This window comes from Anser brachyrhynchus (assembly GCF_964034855.1).
Source record: "Anser brachyrhynchus genome assembly, chromosome: 1".
NCBI classification, from domain to species: Eukaryota; Metazoa; Chordata; class Aves; order Anseriformes; family Anatidae; genus Anser; species Anser brachyrhynchus.
This window is the reverse complement of record NC_137694.1, coordinates 100054841-100082217: the sequence shown is the minus strand read 5'-3', so window position 1 is coordinate 100082217 and position 27377 is coordinate 100054841. Positions and strand designations below refer to the sequence as shown.

The following is a 27377-nucleotide window of genomic DNA, read 5'->3' as shown; positions in this document are numbered from 1 at the left end:
TGTGCCTCCTCTTGTTTTCTTAGAGTCATTTTGAAGATAGCTGACATCACAGTTCCTAGCCTTTGAAATTCTGTGCACCCTAAGTTTGTGTAGATTTGTGCCAAAGGCTTTGAAGAGATATAGAGAAGATGCAGGGCCTCAGCCACAGCAGTCTGGTAAGAACCCATCAGCAGGAGCTCAGCCAGACCCTGCAGCATCAGGCTCATGAGCGCTACAACTCTCAGTTATCTCTCAGCTACTTTTTATCAGAGCAATGGGAGATAACCCAGCAGCAATCACTACATACCCTGCAGACCTCACAGCCCGGCTCTGCCTGTCCTAAATTAACATTTAGAGCTGTGTGAAGTCAGGAGGGGAAAATGCATCAATGAGATTACGCTCATACAGGATTTGGGGGATCTTTCTTTAATAGAAAGCAATAGATTGTCTCAAGCAGAGAGTTTGGAACTGTGGCTCTGGGTCTCCTGGAAGGTGCTCCTAGAGGTGGGGTGGGTAAGGACTTCTGCATCCTCTCCTGAATCCTTCCTGAGCCTGTAACCAGCTGTGAGCCTGGGACCAGCACTCCCATACAACACAGTTCCTAAATGCAAGTGGAACGGACTGGTGAGATGGGAAGTCTTCAGAAGCCTGGGTGAGACCCCAGGGACCCAGGGGCTGGACTTTGGGAATGTTGGTCTAGGATATGAGATAAAGTAACTCCTGCAAGAGTTACTCCTGTGTTAAAAAGCAAAGCCAGAAAGCAGAGACTATGCTAAAGATGCATGGTTAGACCACAACTTGACACAAGGGGGAGATGCTCTGCCACAGATGGTTCTCTTGCAGGCCACCCACCGAAGCAGCTCCCTGGAGTACGGGCTGCAAATCCCACCCCTGCCACCTCACCTCCCTTGGCAAAGCAGATACTTATTTACTTTCCTGCACAGGTGTAAGAAAAAAGTCCACTTTGGTTTAGTTTCAGTGATTTAATAACATTAAAAACAACATTATTATAGAACTCTGTTCTTTTCAAATACTAAAACTGATTTTCTTTTTAAACTAACATAATATTAAAAGCATGGAGGGTTTGGGAATTAAGAGCCTTTGAAAAACATTCTTCTGTACACCACCCAAAAAGATATGGGTGCTAAAAACTAGGGAAAAACCTACTCCTCCTCCAGCCTGTTGGATGGAGCTGGGGGTGTGAGTGAAATCTGCTCTGGCAGAGCCCCCTGGTTTTATGGCACTAACAGAACTGGCAAACATGAAGAAAATATATTTGAAGTATGAGAGGAAAAATGGAGGTGGAGGAGAAAAAAAATGAGGAGGCAGCAAAAACCAACATTCCTCCTCTTGCTTCCCTTGAGCTATTCAAGGCTACTAGCGTGGTTATCTTTGTACTGGAGCAGGATCCCATTTAACTGTAGATGGAGGCATCACAGACTGTCTCAGAGGAAGCTTCCAACTTCAATACACCTCAGAAATCATGTTCCTCTGCTCTTCTGCAGAGCTGGCCTGTGAGCTTGGCAGGGAATTAAGCACAGCGTCCTCGTGAGAACGAGGGAGGCAGCCGCCACCCGTGTGCTAGGTTACACAGCGGGGAGGCAGCAGGGTGAGACGTCTTTGCAACGCCTTTCTGCTTGCATGCCACAAGACTGGAGGCAGAGAACAAGGCAGTTGCCTGTTCTGACTGACACAGAACTGGGTTTCACGGGCTGTAGCTTCCAGGAAGGTTGTCACTGCTGAAAGTGAGCTAGATCGGCTGGGCATCAAGCGATACCTCCATCAGTTTTCACCGCCCACCACTGCCAGCTTGATGCGTCTCTTTCACGCTGCATGTGCCAACTGTCTTAGAAAGCCAGCTGCAACATCTACTGGAAGGACACACGGAGAACAACCACCAGCGGGGAGAAGAGGTGGGGGAACAGCTCGAAGTTGGGGCAAGGAGGCCTTCCCCTGCCTCAGTCCAGGCAGAAGACAGGGTTCTCTAAGAAGACTGCGAGCTTGCTGGCCATCACGTCCAGGTCACTGGTGTTAGCGTATTTGAGCAGATTGGTGTTCTTGACAAAGTAATGCTTGAGGAAGTGCTGGCTTACGCACTTGTGCAGCTTCTGCACCAGTCTCAGGAAGGCTTCGCGGAAGCAGCGCCAATCCTTGGTGCGTGGGTATTTTTCACACGTCCAGAATAGCACTGTCTGCAAGAAGCAGATGGGAGAGGAGAGGTGTTAGAGGTTCTGTTGAGGGCTCACAGAGCTTACTAAGGCAATTTTAGTGCTGGTAAATGGCTGGCAGCCTTGGAAATCAAAGAGGCTCGCACTGCAGTCTTCCTGTGCTAACGTTTCTTTGACAGAGAGATCACAACCAACAGCCCAAGGCAAAGCCCTCTCACCTCCCCATGGCTATCCCATTTCCTTTGCCTTGTAAACCTCACGGGACATCCTGAAGATCCTGCACTGAGAGCAGGAGCAGGCAGGGAAGGGGGATTCACAAAGGCCAGCCAGGTTTCTCAGGATCCTCAGAAAGTTAACAGGGAGAGAAAGCTTCCTCATGGGATCAGGCAGAGCAGCTCTGTGATGTTCCTGGTAAGGATCTCTCCCCCTGAGGAGCCCCTCTCCATTAACTGCTGCAGGAGCCCAAGGAAACTGGTCTTGCTAAGACAACCTCACCATCCTCCAGCATGGGTCACTGTAGAAATTCCAGGTGTTTTAGGTGTTAAAATACCCTATTATACAAGTGTGGAAGACAGTAGGTGCAAGGAGGGAGAGAATAACAATTAGGTTAGCATAATTGTTAGATCCAGTCATACTTGTGCTGCAGATGCATGCAGATCTGCCTTCCAAGTGGACTGGGATTCCAAGCAATTATTGCAGCTGGAGGGCTTGCTTTCTGGTCAAACACAGCCTGTTTGTTTGTTTGTTTGTTTTCTGACGCGCAGCACAGCATGTGCTATGTTCTATTCTCCCAAGTTTATTTCATGTGATATTACATTTAGGAAATCAGTAGTTGAAATAATGAAATGCACGTGATTATTGCTATTGTGGGATTTAATTTTACGCTGCCCATGCTGCATTTTTACAGACTTTCCTGTGACTGAGAAGAATGTTCTGGAGGTACTTATACTTACTGAACCAAAAAAGCCATACTGACCATTGTAGTCAACCTGACAAACCAGTTCTAAAAGCACAAAGTCACCCTTCTGGGGAGCCAGAATTCCACTAAGTTCCTTAGTGTCCTCTTAATCCCAGTTTTCTTCTGCAGATTCAGTGTCCCAAATAGACCCACAGATACTGTGAGACATGGCTGAACTACAGCCTTCAATTCCTCTGTTTCTTCAGAGGTAGAATTTCACCAAAGTAAGCCATCATCTTCTAGTTTGCCTGCTTTTTCCCCCTCCAGTTGGCCTTGCAATAGCTGTAGTGCTGAGGAATTTCTTCCTAGACAGCTTTTCAAACATGAGCAGTTTTTTATTCACAGCCACAATAACTGCAAAGACTTCTTTTTAATCTTGCCAGGGAACAAAAGACGTAGTGAGGAATTCAAGCTGTAGCTCAGTGAAAGCTGCCCCTTAGAGGTTTGCAGAGCACTTACCTCTCATCAGCACTAACACCACTTCAGCAAGATCCACGGGCAGCTGTTACAATGAAGTTTCTGGAGGCAAGGAAAATAGTGCTGCTTTTTCAGTTAGGTGACAAGCAGGTGATCTATCCCCAGCATTTACTGAACTGGCCTGAGCTGCCAACTGTCTAAAGAGGCACAGAGGTGGCTTTCAAACTGCAGGTAGGTCTTTCAGAAGGTGAACGTCATTCCTAGGAGGGTAAGCACAACGAATGTGCTTACTTGGTCCTCTGAGGCTTTCTGTCCCTTCTTCACAAGTGCTGTTTATAAAGTGAAGCCATCTTGAATCCTGAAGAATGTTTAGGGAGGACGCTACCACCTTTTTATGCCTTTCTTCCCTTCTCACCCCAGGTAAAACAATACCAGAACTGGCAGTTAGCCCCTCATTTATGAATAACGAATTTTGTTTGGTGCACATCCAGAAAGACAAATGCACAAGTTTTGCTGCAGACAGATACGTGGATATGGATGGCTGGGTAGTCAAGAAGTAGGAGGTAACTACACAAAAACAATAATGCAATGACTATGTGAAGGCAAGACAGAGCAAGTGCCTCAAGTCCAGCATTAATTGCATCTCTGCAATCACGATGTTCCTATAGGATTTAGTTTCTTTTTGAAGTATGGAACGCGTGCTCATTAAACTTCTTACCACTAGAAAGCAATGAAGTGGTATGGCAGTTTTAACAACTACCTTAGAAATTACATAGGAGACTCTACAGGGATTTAAGTTGTGACATTTTGACATTGCCAGGTAGAAGCCAGACTGTATCTGAGACCGTATCTTTTATCATGGTGATGCCTACCTGAAGGTGATAAGCAGTGATGATAGGCTTATTTCCAGCACACCAGACATCTTCCTTCATCTGCCTCATGACCCTGAAGCACTTCATGCGACAACCACCATCTTCATCGAGGCCTTCCATGAGCATATGCTCAGCACGGGCGAAGCACATCTGCCAGTGATAATTGGAGCGGGCCAAAAGGTCAAATCCAAGAGACTGTGGACAAAAGGGGAAATGTGATACCAGATCTGAGGCAAACTTCTCTGAGCAATGCAGAGCGATGTTACAAAGAGGATGTGGGACATCTCTCAAAGTGGGGCATGGTGTACTAAACAGGGTTAACAGAGACAGCAAACATGGGTAATGCTCCCATCATAATTCCCAACTGAATGAGCATGCAATTTGGTTTTTTTTTCCCCATGTGGTGACATCAGTTACTCCCAGGAGACCCAGCTTTAGAGCCACCAGGTGCAGTACAAGCAGCTCTACTAAAGCCAAGGCACAGATCTGCAGGCACTGTGCCATGAAGCAGCAGGTCATACACGAGAGGGGACCAGGACTGGAAGGCAGAACTGGACTTGTGGGAACATGGTAACTGGGGATGAGCTGGAGTGCCAGAATCCAGCCAAGAGCTTTGTAGGGATAGACAGGATTAGGCTGGAAAAAAAACAACTGAGAGATAGTGCCCGATTTGCAGAAGGGTTACACGAGGCGGAGCAGAACAGCAAGAAAGATGCATTGAGCTACCTGGCCAGAGCTGTGTTCAAGAGACACATGCAATAGACAGTTAACTCAGTTTTCCTTTCACAGAATTCACCACCATTAGGGGAAAAAATTCCCAACAAAATCTGACAGAATAACTTGAAATATTGCTTCTCTAGGGAGTACATCTTTCAACCATGCCATCACCCTGCAGTCCTTCATTTGGGAAACCATTATTAGATGTCTGCAAGGTAAATTTCTGCACAGACTTTTTATACTGCTCACCTTGATGCACTGCACTTTTTCCTGGGAAGGCCAACGCTTAAGGCAGCGAGGCCACCGGGCTTTCCCAGGCCAGCAAGTTGGGATCTCCACAGTAGGGACCAGCTCCACCTCCACCTGGGATTCTGATGTCTCCACAGCTACCCGGACTACTGAGCTGAAGCTCTCCAGCACCATCACTTTGCCTGTTAAGGAACAACAGGAGAAGATAATAAAGGTAAAAAGATCCTTTTCTACAAGCCAAGCAAGGGGCTGTCTAGTGCCCACGTCCAAAATGGGCCTTGCAGTTCCATTGGTCTTAACACTCTCTTCAATGACATAAGGAGAACACACACACACAAAACTTATCTCAGTCTGCCCTGGGGAATGAGAACAGGAAGCAAACGAACAACTAGATTCTCAATTTTGCATTCAATTACCATGCTTCTGTTTTCCCCTGTGGGTCCTCTAAGGTCCTAGGATCAGCTTCTTTAAAATAGAAGCTGATGCTTGGTGCAACCCAGCATTTCAAATGGTGCAGTACGACACTTTTGATTAGAGAGGACCAGATGAACATTTCATATTTAATGTCCTCAGTCCTTCAGAGGACCTGTGATCAGACCGAATGCTTACCCTCACTGGCAATGTGTACCCCCACTTACCCTCGCTGGTCATTCGGAATGTTTTTGTGGGGTATGCACGTTTTTTTCTTCTTTTTTTTCTGGAGATGCACTTGCACAGAAGCCAGTGCCAGAATTTATTGCCTTTTGTGCAGAGCTGTCATACAGAAAGGGTTAACTGCCTGTCTCACTGGGAACAATACGTTTCATGGAAGAGAGAAGAAAGGAATGAAAGTTGCAACTAATGTGCTTAGTGAGATGTTTCCTGTTGGTCCTGCTGTGTTCATGGAAAAAGTTTCTGTCCCATCTTTCCCTGTCACTTTGGACGGATCACTGCTCCTTCAGCTTTGTCGTCTGAGCCAATTGCGTGATCATGCTCTAACCCACTAAAGTAAAAGACAGCAGAATACCATACGCAGTTTAAGTAGTAGTGTGTTAATCCACCTCGTTTTGATTGACATGGGCTAGGGAGCAATTCCACCAGGAACCCACACAACAGACTTGAGGGACAGTGAAGAACATTTGGGATGGCAACTCTTGCTTTCACTGAGGAAATATCTGCCTACTCCCAATGGCAATTTAGCATCTCCTCCAAAAAGCACACTGGAATCCATTCCCACTAGAACTTCATAACCCTCAGTAAAATCTGTGTTATTTCCCTGCTGAGCCAAGCCTGGCACCAAAACAGGAACTACACTGCTACCAAGCTCTCAGCAGGGATCCCCAGCAGCTGAAGAGCATTAGAGCCATAGCTGTGTCAGCACATAAGTAAATTTACAGCATTTCCAAAAGTATCATGACTGTGCTACCTATCTTTCCACCAATGGCAAGTGAGGCACCACAAATACTCAGTTTTTGCTGGTGCTTAAAGAATTAAAAAGCAGGGAAGCTATGAAACGTGGAAATTCTTGTGTAACTTTAGATAAGCCATGGAATGAAGGGAGTTTGTTCTTCACAAAAACAAAAATGGTAATTACTCCTCCTGACTCCATCTCAGTTCATCTCCTCTGTCTCCATCTCCTCCCAGAGGAGAATTCCTTACAAAAAAGGAATCAGAATCATCACCCCAGACTTCACTCTCCAGGTCCCTTTGAAGTGCATCTCCTGGCTCAACAACTTGATGAACTGCTTCTAGACACAATGTCAGGTTTCCACCTCAACACAGTGACTTCCACATAAGTAAAGCTTCAGATAAAAGCCCTTTTCACCTGACCTTTTCTGTGAGCCTCAATGGTAGAATTTTATTCACATCACCCTTTTCCCTTCTATCATAAGAAACATTTCCTGGAAGAATGCAATAATTTAGCTGAGCTTGACTTTAACATGTTTTCTCTTGTGAGTAAAATTCAGAGTACAATCAGAGGAGGTGAAACGTGTCCTGTTTCTTTGGAACACAGAAGACCCATATCAGGCTGCTGATGAATAAAGTCATCCTGGAAACACGCTGTGAGAAAAGGCACCATAGTCTGAACTTGACTGTGTCACAGTGTCTTAATGTGAAAAGATGAACACAGACTATTTGGCTTGGACAAAGCCATGTGTTCATTAGGCGAAGTCTATAATATGCCTCTAGGATGCTAAGAATTAAATATGAGGATCACTGTTCAGGCAGCATTTTGCTGCAGATGTCACAGCTATGAAAGCATGTTGCATGCACCACTGATTGCATTATGTCAGCACTTCCAGTATAAATAGCCACAGGAAATACACAGGCACTTTGGAATTGCTCACAGAAGGATCAGCACCACTACTGAAAGCAAACTTCCATGATAGCTGCTGAACACTTCTGGATTAGCCTGGGCGCTGGGGAAATGACAGTACTTGTCCAACAGACATTGCTTGAAGTTGAAGTCCTAATGAGTCCCTACCACCCCATGCTGGAAATGAACAGGCATCTAAGCTTTCCCTAGAGCATTATCTGCCCTACACATATCTTCAAGCACTTTTGCCTCCTCTAGCTTATGGGCTTTCCCTGTCTCCAATTTTCCTACAGTATTTTTCTTGCTAGTCAAGACATACTGTAGATGCTGCAGCAGAATAAAAAGACTTTCCCAGACAAATTCCTAAATGCTCTGAAAATCTGTGTTGCATCTTGGCTGAACTGTGAAGGTGATGCTGATGGAGAACTTACTTACCCAGACTCCTAAGAAAGGAGCACGATTTGGGGTATGAAGAGCCTATTGACTACTTAATTCTGTCTTCAGTGCAGGTCTACATTTATATCACTGCAGTAGGCTAGAGGGTCCTTGATTCTCGAAGGGTTTGTTGTTTTTTAACTTCTGATCATGTGAATGGCCCAAACACTTTGTGTGTGTGGTATTTTCCCCTCCACCAGCTGCAGAAGACAGACAGTTCCCCTTACAGGTGTCCCCACTAAACTCACTGGAGAGGTTACAGGAGATAATCGACTTCTCCACCAGCTCCCGGAAGACAACGAGGACTTTGGCTGGAACCAGATCGCCTTCGATGTTTACGTCTGTTTCATGCCACTGCTGAAGGCTTTTTGAGAACTGCTCCACCTCTAGCCATTGATGCAGTTCCTCGGGGTCCCGCACGGAGGAGAGGAGCTTGGCTCCGTGCACGGTGTAATAACGCCAGTGCCGCACTTGGCATTCCCTGTACCCGGTCAGGCCACGCAGAGGGACTGTGATGAGGAATTGGCTGGGTGCTAAGACCTAGGAGAGTTCAGAGACATTAAGAGAGAAGGCAAGGGCAGATCCATGGGCCTGAAGTGAGCAAAAGAGGGTTTAGGAAATAACAGGTAAAACTGGGGGCTTTGGAGGGAAGGAAAACCACGGTGTGATAGGGACAAGTGAAAACAACCAGGACCTGTTCCATGCCTGTCTGAGGTTCACCTTGGAGGTACACTGAGTAAGAGGAAATTGTCCTGTGAAAGGAGTCTGATGCAACAGCCACAGCCCACAGAAGACAAGAGCACACTGGCTGATTTGCCACCACATCTGCCATAGTTAACCCCATTCCTTGTTATTTCTAGTCTGCAATTGCATTAAATGTAATAGCTAGCAGCTTCCAAGAAGCAGGAGAGCAGCAGAGAGCTTGTTCGGACATCCAGCCTTGGGAAACAAAATAGTGAAAGTTATTCCCTCAGAATCATTACTAGAGATAAGCCTAGAGTTCAACAGTAGTAACAACTATGGCAAAAGGTGTTTTTTTTTTTTTTCAAACTCCACCTAAAGACTTTAATAAAATAAGACCGTGGCCCTTTCATTTTACGAGTCTTTTGCTCTGTCTGATGGGAAGAGCTGTGCTGCCTTGAGAAAGGGAGAGAGATAGCAGGCAAGTGGCATGCCTGCACCGACACAGGCAGAGGCACTCTCAGAAATAAACCCGGGTTTTGGCCAGAACTGTATGAAACTGCATCTCCTGCTGAGCAGAAGCCAGAAACAGTGCAAGCATGGAAACAGCAATGAGTGGATAACACACCCACAAGCAGGCTTGTTTGCAAGACGATTTATCGGCCTCGCTTCGAGGATCATTTCCCAATCAAAGCAGTGTTCAACCAGTATTTATGAAGAGCGAACAAGGTGAGACACAAACACCATGAAGCCTCAGGCTGCTTCAGGACACAGCCAGACATCGTCCAACACTAGTTTGGAAGCATACGGTGATCTTGGCTCCAGTTGCGGAGAGTGGGTGTCCAAGCTCATTCAGACTTTCATGGTGTTGACTCAGAAGCAGTTCAAATTCACTCACTACTAAGCCCACCTTACACTGGCATTAATAAGGTGAAACCGCTGCGTGATCAGGATGTGAGGTGACGGCTGTTGCTGGAAAGTGGTTACCTCGAGGTGAATTCAGCACCCTTGTCATTCCCCAGTAATAACCCAAAACATTCTGGTAGTCTGCCTGGTAACTGAGCCTAATTAAAATGTTACTGCAGAGGTCCCACGGCCCTGAGGGCACTAACAAGGCATTAACAGCCCTGGACAGGCTTTCTGGGCCTCCTACCCACACCTTATGTCGATGGACCCGTAACCCCATTTCAGCTCAGCCCCAGGCTGTGCTATTTCCTGTACCAAATCTGACTTTTCTCCCACACAGGTGGCAATCTCCCCACACAAAATCAGAAGGGAACTAGCTTTACAGGCATGCCACAGGTTGGGAAATACTATCTTGGCTGAAGGTACAAGGAGAAAGGCCCTAGGTCATAATGCTAATTTGGGCACCACACAAGAGCAAGCTCTGCTCGACCAGGCTGACACATCACTTTGAGAACTGTGCTTGGACCAAATTCAGCCACATGCAGCAAAGGCCAAATACATCACCATCCCTACCGAGGAACAATGAACAACAAACCAGTACCACTGTAGAAAAATGGTATTTAATGGCCACCCAACAGGTTTTAAAGGGAAGAGCTGCAGCTGTTATGCAACTGCCTGCAAATACCAGTCACGAGGCTCCTCCACCTGGGGCTTGCCAGGAAATAGCAGAAATCACGAGGCAGGGGATGGTGCTGCAAGGCTGGGTGGCTGTGCAGCAGGTGTCCTCATGGCCTAGACAAATACCAGTCTGCACCCGTGCTCTGCCACACAATGGTCCTGAACGGCATATGCAGACCACAGGCCTCAAACAAGTCATGGGTGATGGAACAAGAGCCTCTGGGACAGTTCTGGGACATGTAACCTACAGCCAATCCTGTTGTATTAAAAACCTGCCTGCAGCTTGTTGAGCAAATTAAATGCAGACTCAGTTTTGCACTCCTGGCTGGGATATCCCAGAGGTGGAAGCGTTAGGTTTGAAATAAAATATATATGCTTTCAGCAAAAAAGAAAACCTCTTGCAAAGAAGCTGAGATAATCACGGGAGGATGGGTTAGGAGAGTGAGGTTGTCTGAAGAAGAGGGTGGGTGAGGAGGAAGCAGGCTCCAGGTGGCAGGAAGGCTTTGTACCTGGATGGATGGGTGGAATGGGCGCTTCCCCCGAAGCATAGCTGACCACTTGGCCAGTAAAGCCGGCTGATCCTGAGAGAAGCAGAGAGGAAAAGAAGTACACAGAACAGAGAGAAAGCATGTGCCACATCATTCATTCACAGAGCAAAGCCGCAAGCCTCCTTCAAGCCTGTTTTGTTAAAGGAAAATCCCCCCCACATGCCAGGATTACAGAGTTGAACACTTGGCGGTGCAGCTGGGCAGTGCTGTACTAGGAATTACTCTGGACACCAACCCGCTCCTTATGCCTTACCGAAGCCTCTACAGCTTCTGCATCAGCCCTACATGGATGACAGCTGCAAAAAAATGGTGGGCCACAGCTAAAACACTTGAAAGTTTCTAAAGTGAAATATTTAATTTTGTTCGTCTGAGCTTTATTTCAAGTTCTCTTCTTAAAGATTTTGACGTTTTGCCCCTGGGGTGCAGAAAAACACTGAACATCTATAACCTTTCTTACAAGTCCCCACCCAGCCCTGGATATTTAAAAGGAGTCTTGTAGTTTCTCAAAAAATCTAGACCCTAAACCAAGTTAAATTAATTCCTTTTAACCAGAAGCTGGAAGTTCTGAAAAGTCACCATAAATTTACTTGACAGGAAAAAAGATGTTGCAAAATTAAACACAGAATAGTTAATATACTGGCTTTCCCTTGACACAAGTCTCCTCTAGGGTGAGTTATCTTGGCAACAATATTAAAGATTCTATTTTTTTGGAAACAGAACAGACCAAGCCAAAAATATTTTCTCGTTAACCCATTCTTTGTTGCCCCACAACTACAGCACAAAGTTAGCCAGCCCTCCAAGTAGGACTGCCACAGATTTATAGTGCTGGGTTCAGTTAAGTATAAGTAACAGATCTGCCACTTTATAAGAAAATATATTTCAGTGATTTCTTTTAGGCAGACATTGTCCAGACCAGTCTACAATAAAATCAAGTTACTGCTCAGAATAGATTGCCCTGGTTTTTTTTCCTGTTTTCCAGAACAGCCATTTTATCTTGACCCTGGTGTTGTTAGACATCATTATCCAAGCAGGTTTGTTTCAATATGAGAGGTGGATGGCAGACTACGGCACTAAGAAACGCATAGATCAGGACGTGGCACTGTTTTGTGTCACTGTGGTCATTCTTACTGGCAAGACCACGTGCCCTGGGATACATGCTATTACAGAAAAAATCTAAATATGAATGTTTGTCCCCAGTAGCCACATTTCAGACTGGATGACACTATTCTGTCTCCATCTCCATGCCCTTCCAGAAACTTCACAACACAGAATTCTCCCCTTTCAATCCTATACAGCAGTAAAAGTTGCCTCATGCTTTCACATGCTATGCTTTGATCCGCAAGTGGCTACATTTTAGTGTAAGGGTTGACATAGATAGAATAAGAAAATGATCATTTTCATCTGAAGTTGCCATTGCTGATTATTTCTTACAACCTTACAGTAGTTATTCTTGTAGTCACAGGAAATAACCAGTCTTCTCTTGTCACAGCTGGGACAGGACATTATTATTTTGGGATCTGAAGGTTTAAAACAGGGAGGTGGTTCACTTTTTCCACTAATAAGCATATTTCTTCCCAGTAAAAAGGAAGTTCTAATCCATGACCAAGAAAATATATATATATACTTATATTTATTTCTGAAGAAATTTCCTATGTTCAAGCAGAAGAAAGGTTTTTGATTTATTTTTTTTTTTAGTGTGTTGACAGGTTTTCCAGCTGAGAAAAATATGAGTCATAGCTCATGAAAGCATGAGCATTTTTGCCTCTTAACGTTAGAAAGAAAAAAAAAATTGTACAGCACTCTCTCAAAGAGTTTTGGCTCCTGCTTGCAGATGACAGCTCTGGCAATAGAGGCTCTTTGTAAAATAAGCAGCTGTGTAAAAATGCTCTGCCTGATTTACCCAGCCCTTTTTGATGCTCCTCTAGTTGTAAGATAGCCACGAGTAAGTCAGTATGATCCAGTCAGTCACTAGAATTCCCACAGTGAAGTGTCAACATATTGTCTGTGGTGTTCAGGGTGAGGTACCTGATCCTACAGACAATTAAACAATGGAAAATCACTTAGTGAGTGCCTACTAGCTGCAGAGTCCATACTAGATCTCTTGTTCATACCTTAATATTCTCATTGTGAATGCCAGAGTTGGAGATAGCCTGGAATCGTGTGGCCTTGTAGCTGATTTCTGTGGTCAGTTGCTGGATGATTTTCTGCACCTCCTCCACTGTTTTGGAAACCAGATAATGTCGTGGTTCCACCTGTCAGTTCCAAAAAAGACACTTCATATTACAGATAACTGCAGTCTTTGTCTCCAGTGGAAAACAGACAATTGCATTGGAGTACCTTGAAATATACGTGCCTGTGCTGCACTGGGAATAAAAACTTACTGTTCCCTATAGTTACAACTAATTTACCATGAGACAGAGCTCTTGCCAGTGAACATTGAAGGGCCAATATTCAAGACTGCTGATTATTAGTTGATATTCCCATGCCAATACCAATGGATGGAAGGGAAGGAGTGCATTACGTGGATAAATTTGCTAGCAACTAGCTACAGTCTCATTCTTTATCTATTTTTGATCCAGAATACCCAGCTATTCCCCTGCATGTACTAGCTACTCTCAGAGCCAGAGTAAGTTACATTCCAACAGCTGACTTAAGGAATAACAGATACCCTGTGTGTTAGTCAAATCGCAGCTGTATGTGGCAGCGCTTACATGCCTACGTAGCACATTGAAAATATCCATACTGTCTTCATATCTGAGTACAAACGAGAGTCCATTCTTAGATGGTGACATGGACTCTTTCCAAAGCTGGTTCCATTGATGGGTAGGTGCTTGTGTGACTTGATGGATAGTCCTTCGATTCAAGTCGTAGTAGTGTAATTATTTATTAAAAATTATTTCAGTGGAAAGTCTGAGGTGAAAATGGACAACTGCTTGCCTAACATCAATTAACCAAGGAAGAGCAATTGACTAACACAGAAGTTAATGAGCAGAGTTGGAATACACTCCTTCTCCCCTTCCCCTGCCAACAAAAGTAACAGTATTTTTGCTAAGCCTGAATAGTACTTGCAAGTGGGAAATACATCAGGACAGCAGCATCATATTCCCTTTGCTATGCTCTCATCTACCTTTGGCATCCCAATTTTTTGTTGTGTTAACAACACACAGTCCCTTATGTTTATAAAATACCCGTTAGTTTCCCTAATAATCCACCCTCCTCCTCACTCCAGTTCAGTCTTGTCCCTTGAGACTATCTTAACTAGTTTACAAGTACTTTTTTCTTGGTAAAAAAAAATAAATACATAAATTTAGCCGATGTTCATCACTTCTTCATTTCATTTACAGCACATCTCCATCTGTAGCAGTAACTATTTTCTCTTCCATGTGTTAGCTTGTCCAGAATTCCTTAGTTCTTATAGCAGACCAATAATCTTGAATTGCTAAACAAGTATCAAATGGTATGAGTGGTAGAGAAAGTTGTCCACATCTACAAGCCTGCAGGCAGAAAAATCAGGCTCTGTTTAAAGTATACAATCACTGTTGGTCAGCTCAAGCTGAGGTCCAGGATGGCCCCCTCTATTCTTTGCTCATGCCATGTTATCTCTGTGTGGCACCTGCTAGACACACTTCTTTCTATCTCTGGTATCCTAGTAGAATCCATACAACCCAACCTGGCCTCATTTAATTGCGCCTTTATCACCTACTGGCTAGACTACAGCAGTTGACATGGAAACTTTAGGAGAGTACATACTCTCAAAAAACTTAAGGGAGGTAGCACTAAACACCTTTTGCATGTAGCTCCTCATCATTGAGGCAAGGATTAAAGAATAAATGACAGAGGACAGATGGGGCTAACCACTGCTAATCCCAATTACCTCTCTAATCTGCCATTGGATGATACATAAACTTCCTACAGAACAGGAGGCATAAAAATCAAAAGATGGAGAATGAGTGAGCGAATGCAGCTTCTGAAAAGGCCAAGGCATTTATCTAAGATGTCTTTAGCACCAGAGGGAACATGTTGGGAAAAGAGACATGTCTTCACAAAACAGCCACTTCTACAGCCTATTGGCATTCCCATCACTAGGTCTTCACCTTGGAAATTTGCCAGAACAACAAGGTTTTATTAAGGTTTTATTGTGGAGGAAAGAAACAGAACTGGGATTGACTGGGGACTGCAAAGAATGTTTGGGTTTGTTTTTATTTACCCCAGTCACCTTGGCTAGATATGCATTTGAGTATTTCCTCTGCTGGATGAGTGGGATAAGGAAGAAATCTTTGGAATCACAAAGATGCATTGCATCAGGTGGTTGACCTGTTTTGAAAAACAGCACCATTTTGCAGGCAGAGCTGTGGCTAGCTGAAGGTTGAACAACCTCGCTTAGACAGAGGATTTGGGATCAGGCAGAAACTAGTAAGCTGTCTGAGCTGGAAGACTGCTAGAAAACAGATTTTCAGCAGAAGATGAGATATGCAGTTACGACCCTCACTTAACTACACTGCCTCTGTTCCCTGTACTTATGGCAGTCATATGAGCGTCTTCCTGCACATGGCTCCTTTTTAGCTCTGCTTTATGAATCTTTACAGAAGTGTTCACTATTATAGATCACTGAACAGATTCTGATGGAATGAGCAAAACACCGAATGGTTGAAAATGAAAGTTTTCTTTTCAAAGAAATACACATGCTTGTCACCAAAATATTTCCATAGAGAAAACAAACCTTTCCCACCAGCCCCTTCATGGTTTTAGAGTACTTCATTCTTTTTCAGAAAAGATAGCCTTATAGTTTTCGATTCAGAAATGTTTTTTCCACTTCAGTGTCTTGCATTTTGTAGGAGTAAACAGACAATCAAACAGAAATTAGCTAAGCACTGTGATGAAACACATCAGCTTTAACAAAATAAAATATTATGGCTCATTTAGAATTACTTTTATTGGAGTGTACAGTTTTGTGGATTATTTTTATTGTGTTTTACTTCTTTTCATAATGGAAAAACAAACACCACCAAAAAACAACAGAGTGCTGGAACACCTTATAAAATAGAAAATGTAGCTCCAGCCTGCCTGTGCTAATGAGACATGCTATTTAGTCATGGTGAACAGGGAAGTATCCTTAGTTAAGGTGACAGACTGTCAGAAGAATTCTAACTGTGTCCATCTCTCTCCGATTCCTGCATGCATCTTTCTAAGACACAGCCCATGTTATTGTGGTTTTGCTGTTGTTTCTGTCAAGCCGAGTCCAAAGGGACAAGGAAAGAGGTAAGGACCTCTCCTTAGATTAAATGCTGGCAATTACAGCCAGGCTCACATATGGAATTACAAAATTGGGAGCAAGAACTCAAGACTTCTAAAGGCAAAGAGGAGAACCTTGGAAAACAGGGGTACCAGCTGAGATCCCTGATAACACTCTGCATAGAAACCTAGACATCTCATTAGAAATACAGTTCTCACGAAACTTCACCCAGTCTTGTCTCAAAAAAATGAAGACAGAAGGCAAGCAACTAACTGTCAGATTTGGCACCCTTCAGAATCAACACCTAGTGTGGGAGACAGAAAATCTGGACAGATAAAGCCTTACCTTGCTCTGGATGTAGATTTCTACATCTTCATCTGTGAATGGTTTCATGGCAAGATGGTCTTCGCTGCTCTCTAAAGTGTGAATTCACTCTTCACTCGTTTGCCTGCATCTGGAAGTAGAGGGACACTCGGAGCAAGCTGCTCAGAGCCTTTTTGCCCCGTGAAGCTCAGAACACCTAGTTCTTCTACGGATGAAAGAAGAGAGAGAGAAGCAGAGAAGTATGCCTTTTTTTCTGGTCTGAGTTACGATGGTGACTCTCGGCTGCTTAGGAAAATTAGCTCCAATTACTATTTTCTAAACTCAATCGTTATTATTCTTACTATCTCACTACAATTACTCTTAAATGGTTTGTCTTGCATGCAGGTACACACAAAAATATCCCAGTTACTGCTTTGTCTCAGGGCAAGTCTAGAAGTGCCTTTCAGGTTGCATTGCAGATTCAGTAGGCTCGAGCACAGTATTATTATTCCGTACCACAAGCACTTCCCTATTTCTCTAACCCTTCACTAAACCACTTGTTAAACATTGTTATCCCTTGTTGACTTCAATCCACCCACTTTCTATCTGAAACTTTTACACTGAATTTTTACACTCAGATCATTCATTGGGGTTGCAGTCTGCAGCTTCTGCTCCCCTCTCCTTATATCTCCTATCTCTCTCCGGCTGTATTGACAGTAAATACCCTGCTGCCTGTCCCCTCCTGTAGCTTGCTTTGCCTTCTTTACAGTAAACAGACAGAAAGCTGTCTCTCTTTCTGCCAACAGCTCAGCTAACAACCCCATATGGATAATTCAGAGGGAAAAACAATTGATCAGGACTTATTGATCCAATGAGGGTTGGTGGCTTTTAGAAAAAAGGGTACAGCGGCACATGGAAAGGAGCAGCTGAGTATACTGATGGGATCCCACGCTGCTGAGCGTCCCTTATTAAGGAATGCACACTCCACTTTCCAGTAAAGTCATTATTTCCCCCGGAAATTGAACTTTGACATTCCTTGACTGACTAATTGCCTCTGCAGCAGCTAGAAAAAGGCAGCACTTCGGGTAGGCACTGGGTGCAATCTCAGAGTAGGCTCTGTTGTTGCTGGTTATCTTTCGTGACCATTGGCCCTTATTAAGAGTTGAATGCAAGTACATTAATGGAGTACCAATACTTAAGGACATCTGATCCCCCAGAATCCACAAATCAAACTTTTCTCTGTGTCTCCCAGGCATCTGCCTTTGTCTTTTTACTGAGGGATTGGAGGAATATTCACAAACACATGTAGGCATTTACTTCCCAAGTCAGCTTCCATGGGAGCTGGACACTAAAAAAGATGAGGCCCTCAATTTTCAGGAGCCCTACCTCATCCTTTCTCATTTCAAGACTTACTGCCTCTTTTACCTGAGGGGCCAGCAGTGTATGAGAGCTCTGCTAGGAAAGCCAGAGGAAAGGCAGGATCTAAAAGAGGGTAGGAAATAACCTAGGAAGGACTCATAGGGCCAGGCTGGAGGGGATTAAGTCCAGAGTGTGCAAAGTGGGAGAATGAGACATAAAAAGGTCAGATTTGTCTAAAAATATGTCCCTAATACATTAACTCCCTTGTGCCCCCTCAGGTATTTTATGTACTGAAGACAACTTCCTTAAAACTCTTGAGACCATACAGTACTTCAATACTCAGAACATCAGATATGTAGTAGGAAGCAGAGAGATTCAGAGTCTCAAGTACTGGCAGATACCCAAATAACATGGTTTTGGTCATTTTTCTTGCACACACTAACAAACCTTAAGTTTATCATCCTTTTCCATCGGGATGCACTTCTCCAAGAGGGCCTGGATGTCCCCAGCTCCCCTTCTTCATATAGAAGGAAGATGACAACAAGGTCTTGGGACCTGGATTGTCTTTTTTTTTTTTTTCCTTTTCTTTTTTTCTTCAATGTCCAAACATATTTAATTTCAACTCTAAGTTTACGCTCAAGTCCAAGGATCTGAGCAACACTTCCTGCCTGCATCTTCCATCTGGAGAGTAAATAACTCTCCCTTACCATTATTGATAAGGGGGCACATGGGGAGATGGCTGAAGAAGAAGGAACAAGAAATCCAGTATAAAAAGTAACATAAAACAATTCTTCTCAACCCCAAGAACTCCTTACTCCAGGTAAAAAAAGGTTGGTGCTGCTTAATTTGCTTGGACCAGTCTTAGAGAGGAATGAAGAAAAGCTATTTCTTGTTCCTTACTCTTTGACAAGCACCAAAGAAACCCCTCATACTACTTACACACTCCTTTTTCCAGGAGAAGGCATATTTTGTTCCTTGAAGGAGAATATTTGCTAACTGTGGCTTTTTTGCTCACATACAGGTAACACTCCCAGAGCAGGGGATGCCATGGCCTGCCCCAGACATGTCCCTTCACAGAGCTACCAGCCATGGCCACATGTTCCAGCTCTCCTGAGTGTCAGCCTGACTGCTGAGCCCACTGGGGGCTGAGCGGATGGGAGAAGCTCACAACTGCTTCATGGAGATGCAAAGACACAAACAGAAAAGGTCACTTCACTTCTAGTTCCTTTGTACCGCGTTTGTTTTGTACCTGTGACCTTATTTGCTTACTGATATTCCTCCAAGAATATTTAAGGATTTCCTAATACCTCCAACTATAATGAACCTATGATAGATTATCTTCATTCAGGCCTTTGGCAACATCCAGAATTAGGTATGATTGTGGGTCTGAGAAACCCACATACAAATATTCTGATATATACCTTAAACGGTATTAGATTGGCTCTTGTGTCTTCTGAAGCTACCAGCTACTGACACTTTTCGTGCTTGCCTAGCTTTCCTTTCTTCACTCTTTAGTTCTGTAGATATGACAAACGTATTTCAAACATACAATCAAAAATCATTTGAAACGTGAAGAACAACAAAAAATCACCAACGTCACGTAAATCAGAACAGTAGCATTAGCTGTACAAGGAAGTCCAATATTGTGGCATTTGCTGTTTGGAAACTATCTGGAAAAACTACTCATATGGAACAGTAAGCATGTATTAAAAAGCCTCTACTAAATCACACAAATGAGTTAGCCCAGTGTACCACTTGTGACTCACACATGATCTGCAGTGACAACAAATAAGCCCAGTTGAAGACGCTGCCTTCCAGATGAAATACAACACTTAATTTGCTGTAACTAATGATGACCCGTCACTTCTTGCTCTAATTACCAGAGGCATTAAGTCTGTTGCATTAGCTGAAGTGTATACTTGGGTCAAGAGAGACTACCAAAACAAATCATCCCTATATATTTAATAATTTCTGACAGTCCTCTTGCCTTCTTAAACTGTTACCCCTTTTCTCCCCATTAGTGGATTAAGTGACTGTACAAAATGAGTAATCGTAGCTTGAATGCCCTATAACATATTTACACTGTAACAGTCTTTAGCAGTGATGGTTCAGTATTGTTCAGTCTCCATTCACACCACAGTAGCATAACTTAATCAGACTTTTCAGGTGCACAAGTTCTTTGAGCTCCCCCCCATCCCCACCCTGTTGTCTTTTAACAAATAGATATGGGCAAAGGGGATGCTTCAATGACAAAAGCCTGGGATGGGCTAGAGGGAAAAGAAAGTGCTGCTAATTCACTGTGACAGCATCAGAATTGCATACGGATGACAAATTGAAATGCTTCTCCACTCATTCCCAACCCTCACTGATCAATACTTGGCAGGCTCAAAAGCGCTCCAAATGCCTGTGCTGCTTGTGCTCACTGCCACACGTTCTCACACTAGCCTTGGGCCTGTACTACACATGAAGCAAGCTAAAGGTTTATATCCTTTCCAGACTAAGCAGAGCACTGGAACAGTTCCAGTGGTTTATATCAAGCCTGATATCTTTTCTCCATTTTTGGCCAGACTGGACGTATCAGAGAAAGGCAACTAGCTTTTGCTAGAAAACAGTTCACTCGGCCTGGGAAGTCTTGAAATTCAGAACAATTTACAAACTGAGTCTTTTTAGGCTGCAGTGTAGTGTTTCCAAAGAAAACGATCACTCTGGGAGAACTAGCTGAGGATGGAGGCAATTCTGAAAACTATTGAGATGGGTGATGCTGCCACCTACCATTGACCACCCTTAAACAGCAAATTCATGAGCTCTTAAGAAGCAAACCACAGGGTAACAAATATAAAGCATACCATAGCTTCTAGTATTGCTAAGACCGCTGGTACCCAGTATGGTCAGCTGTTCAGAGAGCCCGGAAATTTCCAAGTTCACAATAGTCAGCTAAACGGGTGGTGAAGGAGGCAGGAACCTGGGAGCCCTGGCTGCATCAGCTCTCTCTGAGCTGAGATATTGGGCAAGAAAACTGACATTTTGACTTAGTTCCTGTGTTGTCCTCTGGAAGGTCACTGAAATAGTCAAGTTTGGTGCATCAAGATTTAAAGTATTTCATCAGACCACTTCTAAACATCTGCAAAGGATATTTTTCCCCTATCGCTGTTTTATACATCATTAAACTACAGTGACAGATCTATTGTTTCAATCAGGATGTCCCATTATCTTGAAAAACTACCTGTAGCCAACATTCATAACATCAGGAGCCTTCCAGCACTTATTTATATGCACAGGTAAATGAACTGAATGCCAAAAAGGAAGTATTCAACACCAAGAAACTCTCACTGATTTAAACACATGGTTGGGAGAATTGCATCTGGAGGAAACATGGTGTTTGGCAGAGCACAGCGCAACTGGAAAAACACTTAGCACTAGAAGTCATGGCAGCTGAGAAAAAGCTGCCTCACTTTTGATCTCGGCATAGGTTTGCTGAGCTCTTGGTAGACTGATTACTTTCAATTGTCAAGAAAGAGATTTAAAATCTAGAGGCACAATAACTCTGGAACAGACAGACCACAGCCACAATTTAAAAGACCCAATACAATAAGCACATTTCTAATGATGCTCTGTCTATATGAGGGGCTGAATCAGACTGGGCCACAGCACTTCCAGGAGCTGGTATTTTTTCTGTGGCTGCCCTCCAGAGCACAAACAATGTTAGCTTGTATTATTTTTACACTTTATGGTTGTGTCCAAATCGACCTGATTCAGAACTTATTGCTTGTGTCTGTGGCAGTTTGAAGCAAATTGAATAAATCACCAGTGCTAAATGAGAACAGTCACTCCCAACACAAACTCACTTGGGAAAGAGAGACTCAGATTGGCATCCCTGTTTACGTGCTTCATCCAGTGACTGATCATTAAAAAATGTGTTCACTGAAGCCAGAACTAGAAACTAGGCTTCATACCTCAGCGGCAAGTGACAGCTACATGGCCATGAGATCTATTGCTTTCTCTAGATGAAAATAGAATTATTCCAGAATAAACAGGTCAGCTTCAGCAAGCAGGTGGGAAGGACCCCCAGGCTCAAAAAGTCTGGTCCTTGGGAGCTACTTCTGGATGCTGGGAGGTGTATTTGTGTGGGAGGGGGTGACTCAGGTGAAAAACAAACCAAAAAGGAATGAAGAGGGCTGGACCACCACACTCAGAACGTGCTTTAGCAACATTAAAGCATCTGTGGTTTTGTACAACCTTGTTAGCAGTATGGGCTGATGTACAATAAAAGCTGTCTGATCAAACTTCTCAGCTTGTGTCACATCGTACAGCTAATAAATATCAAACACATAACTAGTGAGCAATCCCCAGGATGTTAACTTGGACGCTGCATTGTATTTTGAGGCTAACATGGCACTGAGAACAGGGTGGAAAAGGAAAGCTGAAGAAGCAACCAGAATAGCTTAGGGAGTGACTGAAGAAAAGCACAGGGAAAGGACCAGACAACTGCATGTTTTGGATGGAAAGAAGAGAGGGGAGGGGAGAAGAGGATCATTAAGAAGCTTTATAGCGTGAGGGCCCTGAGGGAAACAGCTGCCAGGAGGGAACGATAAAATACAGACAAGAATGAGAGCACCAGCAGAAGTGAGAAAAAGAGATGCACTTTATTAGAAGTACGATACATGTACCACAAAGTAGATCAAGAGATTCAGCAGACAAACTGTAGCGAGAACCAGCCTTGTCTGAGAAAGTATCTCAACAGAGGCTTCAGTCAAGTCTTATCAAAGGGTTTCTAGACAGATCAGACCATGACCTGCATTGCCACACACTCCAATTCCAGTCACTGGAAAACAAGTTAACAGCCTCTAGCCCATGCTGTGTATTGCAAATAGTGGTTATCTTTTTAGTTGGTAACTTCTAAAAAATTGTCATCAAGAGCACGCAGCAAAAGGGGGAATACAATCACATTTTTTAAGCAAACACTTCCTCCTCTATTTCAGACCATAAAACTATACAGCTCCAAGCTAATCCCCATAATCAGCTGCCCAGCCCCTTCCACTTTATTGGCTGCTTTGTGCAGTCAAAGCCAAATTGCCAAAGGGCAAAGGGTCAATCATTTGCACTGCATCTGCTCCAGGCAGCGTTAGGACACAGGGTAGATATTTAGGGCTAGAACTAGTTAAATGCAGATTCAGAGCACTGAAAGCAGGGGTTGGGGAGGAAAAACAATCCTGGCATAAAAGCACTGCAAACATGCAGAAAAAGTTGCATGGCTAGGCTATCGAGTGACAGGAGAAAGCCATCTCTTTGCTCCTTGGGCTTTTCTGGAGAGAGGGGAGGGGATGGCAGATGCATGTGTGTGGGGAAGGGGTGGTGTTTATGAGGAGAAGCAAGGTAAATAAAGCTACCAGTTGTCTAGTAAGAGAGGGAAGGGCTGTTTCACCACCTTGCTGAGATTGGGCCAAAAGGGAAGAGGAAGCAGAGCAGCATTTATAGGAACACGGGGTCATTCTGTCCCTGGTAGCAAGAACTGGACAAGAGAGGTCTCATTTGAAAAGGTTCAGAAAACTTCTACTGCTTTCACTGCAACAAACAAGAACAAACACCTGCAGCTATAATTCAATGTTTTTGAGGAGGTAAGGGACTCTCAGTTCAAACAACCCAATATCCCTCAGAAAAGGCCACAGTTGTGAGCATGGCTTTCTCCTACCCTTGTGCATATTGTTTCTGAAAGCCACACCATCCCAAAAATTTACCCTTCCTCTACATACCATACAGGGATTAAAGCATTCAAGATTAAATTCCTAGAAATTCTCAGTTTCTCTGTAACATCATGCCAACCTCAGTAAAGATGCCCCCGCCCAGCATCATCAGCGTAAACACTCGTTGAACATAACCCGTGATCCATATAAGTTGCATTGGCTCAGATTTATAGATGAGAGTGAAGGATTGTAGAAAGCAGCAAACTTGGTGAGAAAAAGTGACTTACCCAGAGCTGGTGCCAATTTCAGCTCTAGTACTCAAAGGTTTTGTCCTAATCACCACACTGGCAATGTATGTGTTGGCAGGGCTTGCAGAGGGTTGAGCAGATTTTTCTCCACTTCCTTTAACAAGCTATTAATCAAATATTTCAATGTGAATATCAAACCAGAGAGAATGCCTGACCCAAACAGAAAAAGGGCTTGGGCAAGTGCCTGACTCCTGCAGCTATTTAACATACAACAGGGTGGGTATTTGGCATCTACTGCAAATATATCTATGAGCCAGGATACTTAATACAAGTATACTTAAACACAAAGAGCCAGTTTTACTATTACAGGAAAACAAAGGTGACTGCAGAGCAGGAAGCTGACACTGTAAAAACTTGCAGGTTCAAGCTGGCAGGGCAGATCTCCACAAAGGGCAATGCAGGCACACTGAAGAATTGAGGCCTACTGCCTTCCTGTTACACAAGGGAGCTCTGTACTGGTCGTGATTTGGCTCCTTGATGTAACCAGAGGCAGAATACTTGCTTTCTCTTACAGTTTCTACTATTTGCTTGAGCTTTGAGTAGGGAACATAGTGAGTTATATCTGGGGAAAAGGGAGAAGCCATCAGTCGTGCTAGGAACTGTGCAGAGGTACTATGTACTATATGGTGTACCCACCATCCAAAGTGAGGTGGACAAGTCCCAGAAAACCCAAGTACTACTAAAAGCATTGTGAGGATACAGATATTTACAGATCTTGGAAGAAGGAGCACTTGGTCAAGAGAGGCATCATCCTGCGCTGAACAACTTTCTTTACCACAAGTTTTTACTTGTGCAAAGCATCTATATGCTGCTCATGCTCGTTTCTCTGCTTACGTTAGGCATACCCACAGGACAGCTCTTTCACTACATTAGTAAAGGTGTCACCTTCCACTGTTACGGCTGGTAACCACAGCAGCTGGAAGATCAGAATCAGGAGTCTGGGGTATGCTCATACTGCAAGATGCAGCACCTGAGAGCTACCTACGGACACTCCTAAATAAAATAAACAAACATTAGAGCACTCCAGCTCTGGGATTTGGTCCACGGCTCGATCTATAGCTGAACTAAAATAAAGCTGAACTAGACTTTTAATAGTTTCTAAACTTGCAATCTTCCAAGTAAACCCATCTGCATGGCTCAGTCAGCCTTCCCTTTGATGAGTCCTCATGACATTCCTCATTGTAGCTTTGCCAAGGCACTGCATGGATTATACAAAGTGCAGAGAAATGAACAAGATTGCCCGCTTATAGCTGCAGAACAGATTGCAGGATTGTCATATCTTAGCTATCTCAGTAGCAAAAACATGGAAGGGAAAATGAGATCAAAAGGAATGCTAATCTTTTTTTTTCTTGTGCATATTACCCTCTCCCTCCCCCAAATGGCAGTAAAACTGATCAGTTGCATCTTCATCATCATTAGAAAAAGAAAAGGCAAGAATAAGTCATCCATGAACCACTTTTTCAAAGTTTGATATAGTATTATATGCTGTTGCCAAGTTTGATCAATAAGAAGTTGAAATTTCCCCCTCCTCCCTGCAGCAAGGATTGTTCATTGAAGATGCTCCAAAGTAATAGAGCAGGATTAGAGACTTACTCACCAAGACAGAGAGAATTTGGCCACAAGTGTTTGTCTCGTGTAACCAACAAGATGCAAAATGACAATGCTGGAAAAGGCAGAGCAGAGTCTCCCCCACAAGCACACTGCTGGGAAATACGCTATTACTCTAGCAGAAGTTTACTTCGGTTGAACTTCAGTTAAACTTGAACCTAGTTTTTTGAAGGACTGAGTATTTTTACCTGATAGCTGCTTGGTAGCTGGTAGGCAATACTCACTACTGTCATCACAATTTATACCAGTACTGGCTGTCATTGCCAACCAAGAAGCATCCCTACCAAAACGTCCCTGACTTCACAGGACGGCACTTCAGTTCCACACCCCCCATTTGATGGCTTCCAGAGATGTTTTCCCCTTACCACCATGAAAAATTATGGACAGCAGAAGCATCTCAAAAAAAAGCAAAGGCTAGAGCTAACAACTACAAACCAAAACACAGCCACATGAACCACAGTCTTCTTCACATGTAACTTGCACCCCCTTCCCCCATTCTTGGTCTCATCCTGTTTTTCCTTATCTTGGCCCAGCAAACAGTACAACACAATTGCTCAGTAGTTAAACAGGCTCCAGTTAGGGCAAGATACAGCCAGTTCCCATACAATGCCTAGGAAAGTAAGGCTGTGTTTAATGGCAGCCCAACTTGGCAGTTCCAAAAGAAATGTGCGTCAATGCAAATGAAATTTGCAAACCCTGCCCAAGTGTTGGTGTAAAAGTAAATAATCCCAAATGCTGCTCACATAAGCATTCCATATTCTCACGAGGCTGTCCATAGATGACAACCAGCCACCTTTCAGGCCAGTAGTTCCCTACATATGTAGTCGAAGTGTGTTTGAGAGAGGGGAAACAACAAATTTGAATGGCTATGGGAACTGAGCACATAACTAGACACCTTTGAAAATCAGGTATTTCAATCAGTTTCATGGTGAAACAGCAGCAAAAGTGAGAACAAAAGTAAAACCCTATACATCTCAAGTACCAGAAATAAGAGTAATGTTCACAAGAATTGGAAATAAGAGTAAAAGACAGCCTGTCTGGTAACTTCAGATCAAAGAGTGAGCAATTCAGGTATTTTTAGATACTGGTATATGTCTCAGATTCTAATCATTAATTTTGGAAAGGGCGATGAAGAAAACATTTAAGAGTTCAAAGTCTTAATACCTTGTGCAAAGTTTCACAGGCTTCTAAGTAGTGTGACAGATGTTTTTCTTTTAATAGCGAGCAATACAAAAGCAAGGGATGCTTTTGCACTGGTCTGTGCCCACAAAAGGTGAACAGAGTCTGGCTGGATTCTTGTTCATAGTTTAATTTTGAGGAAGAGTAAAATGTAACATAACAGAAGGCCCGGTGATGTTATCTACCATGTAGACCACCTGCTTTCTTTAGTGTATACACTTTAAAATACTGATATATGAAGTGCTCTGGCATCTGCTCAAGTCACTAGCTATTTAAGGAGAATCTTTAAATTCATGATGAATATGCAAAGGTATGAAAGCCCTGTTAACCAGCACTTTAGAACAGAGCACTGATCCCCATTTCCCACAGTCCTATTTATTCACGTAGTATTCATTTATTGGACAGGAAATGTACTTAAGCTATTTATCACCTCACTTCCAGGTAACGAAAACAGAAGTTCAAATTCTGCCATTCACAAGATGTTTAGGTAGAGTCCCTGAGGACATGGGGGGCTATGTTTTCTTGCATTTGCATAGCCCTTTAAAGAAGGGGTGTAAATGTCAACTACTGTTTGTGAGCACTCCTCCAGTAAAAGTGTTAGTAGCAACAACAACAGAATTTTTTGTTATGTTAAACCCCCAAAGTGTTTTCAGTCTTTCAACATCAATCAGCACAACTGAAGCCAGTAGTAAACTGATTCTCACATTCCACTGGTGCCAGTTTTTGTTAGAAATGATTTGTGATAGATATAGTGGAATATATTGATTAGTACTGACAGTCCCAGTTTCCCGGGCGCTTTGTA

The 27377-nt window shown here is 43.5% G+C and overlaps 1 protein-coding gene across 3 annotated transcripts; it reads right to left on the bottom strand.

Moving 5' to 3' along the window:
- Nucleotides 1-909: 909 nt before the first annotated feature.
- On the bottom strand, nt 910-27376 carry MAB21L3 (mab-21 like 3). 3 transcript variants are annotated; one of them, XM_080599745.1, is made up of 7 exons: nt 16483-27376; nt 13016-13156; nt 10866-10937; nt 8340-8631; nt 5361-5542; nt 4395-4589; nt 910-2171 (listed from the first exon to the last, which is right to left on the bottom strand). In XM_080599745.1, exons 1-7 carry the CDS (start codon nt 16528-16530, stop codon nt 1938-1940), a joined length of 1164 nt encoding a protein of 387 aa, XP_080455871.1. In that variant the 5' UTR covers nt 16531-27376; the 3' UTR covers nt 910-1937. The 3 variants fall into 3 exon arrangements, 2 of the variants coding, with proteins under 2 accessions (XP_080455871.1, XP_080455870.1); XM_080599744.1 differs by lacking the exon at nt 10866-10937 and having other exon boundaries at nt 915-2171; nt 16483-16666; nt 23768-23789; XR_013953639.1 differs by lacking the exon at nt 10866-10937 and having other exon boundaries at nt 2079-2171; nt 3565-4589.
- Nucleotide 27377: the final 1 nt, after the last annotated feature.

Excerpts from the sequence above, each read along its gene's own strand:
- MAB21L3 (XM_080599745.1), bottom strand. The coding sequence starts at position 16,530 with ATGAAACCATTCACAGATGAAGATGTAGAAATCTACATCCAGAGCAAG. Across the intron at positions 10,938-13,015 it reads TTCACAATGAGAATATTAAG|GATCAGCCGGCTTTACTGGC; the intron begins GTATGAACAAGA and ends TGCTTCTCTCAG. Across the intron at positions 5,543-8,339 it reads TATCTCCTGTAACCTCTCCA|GCAAAGTGATGGTGCTGGAG; the intron begins GTGAGTTTAGTG and ends GTTCCTTAACAG.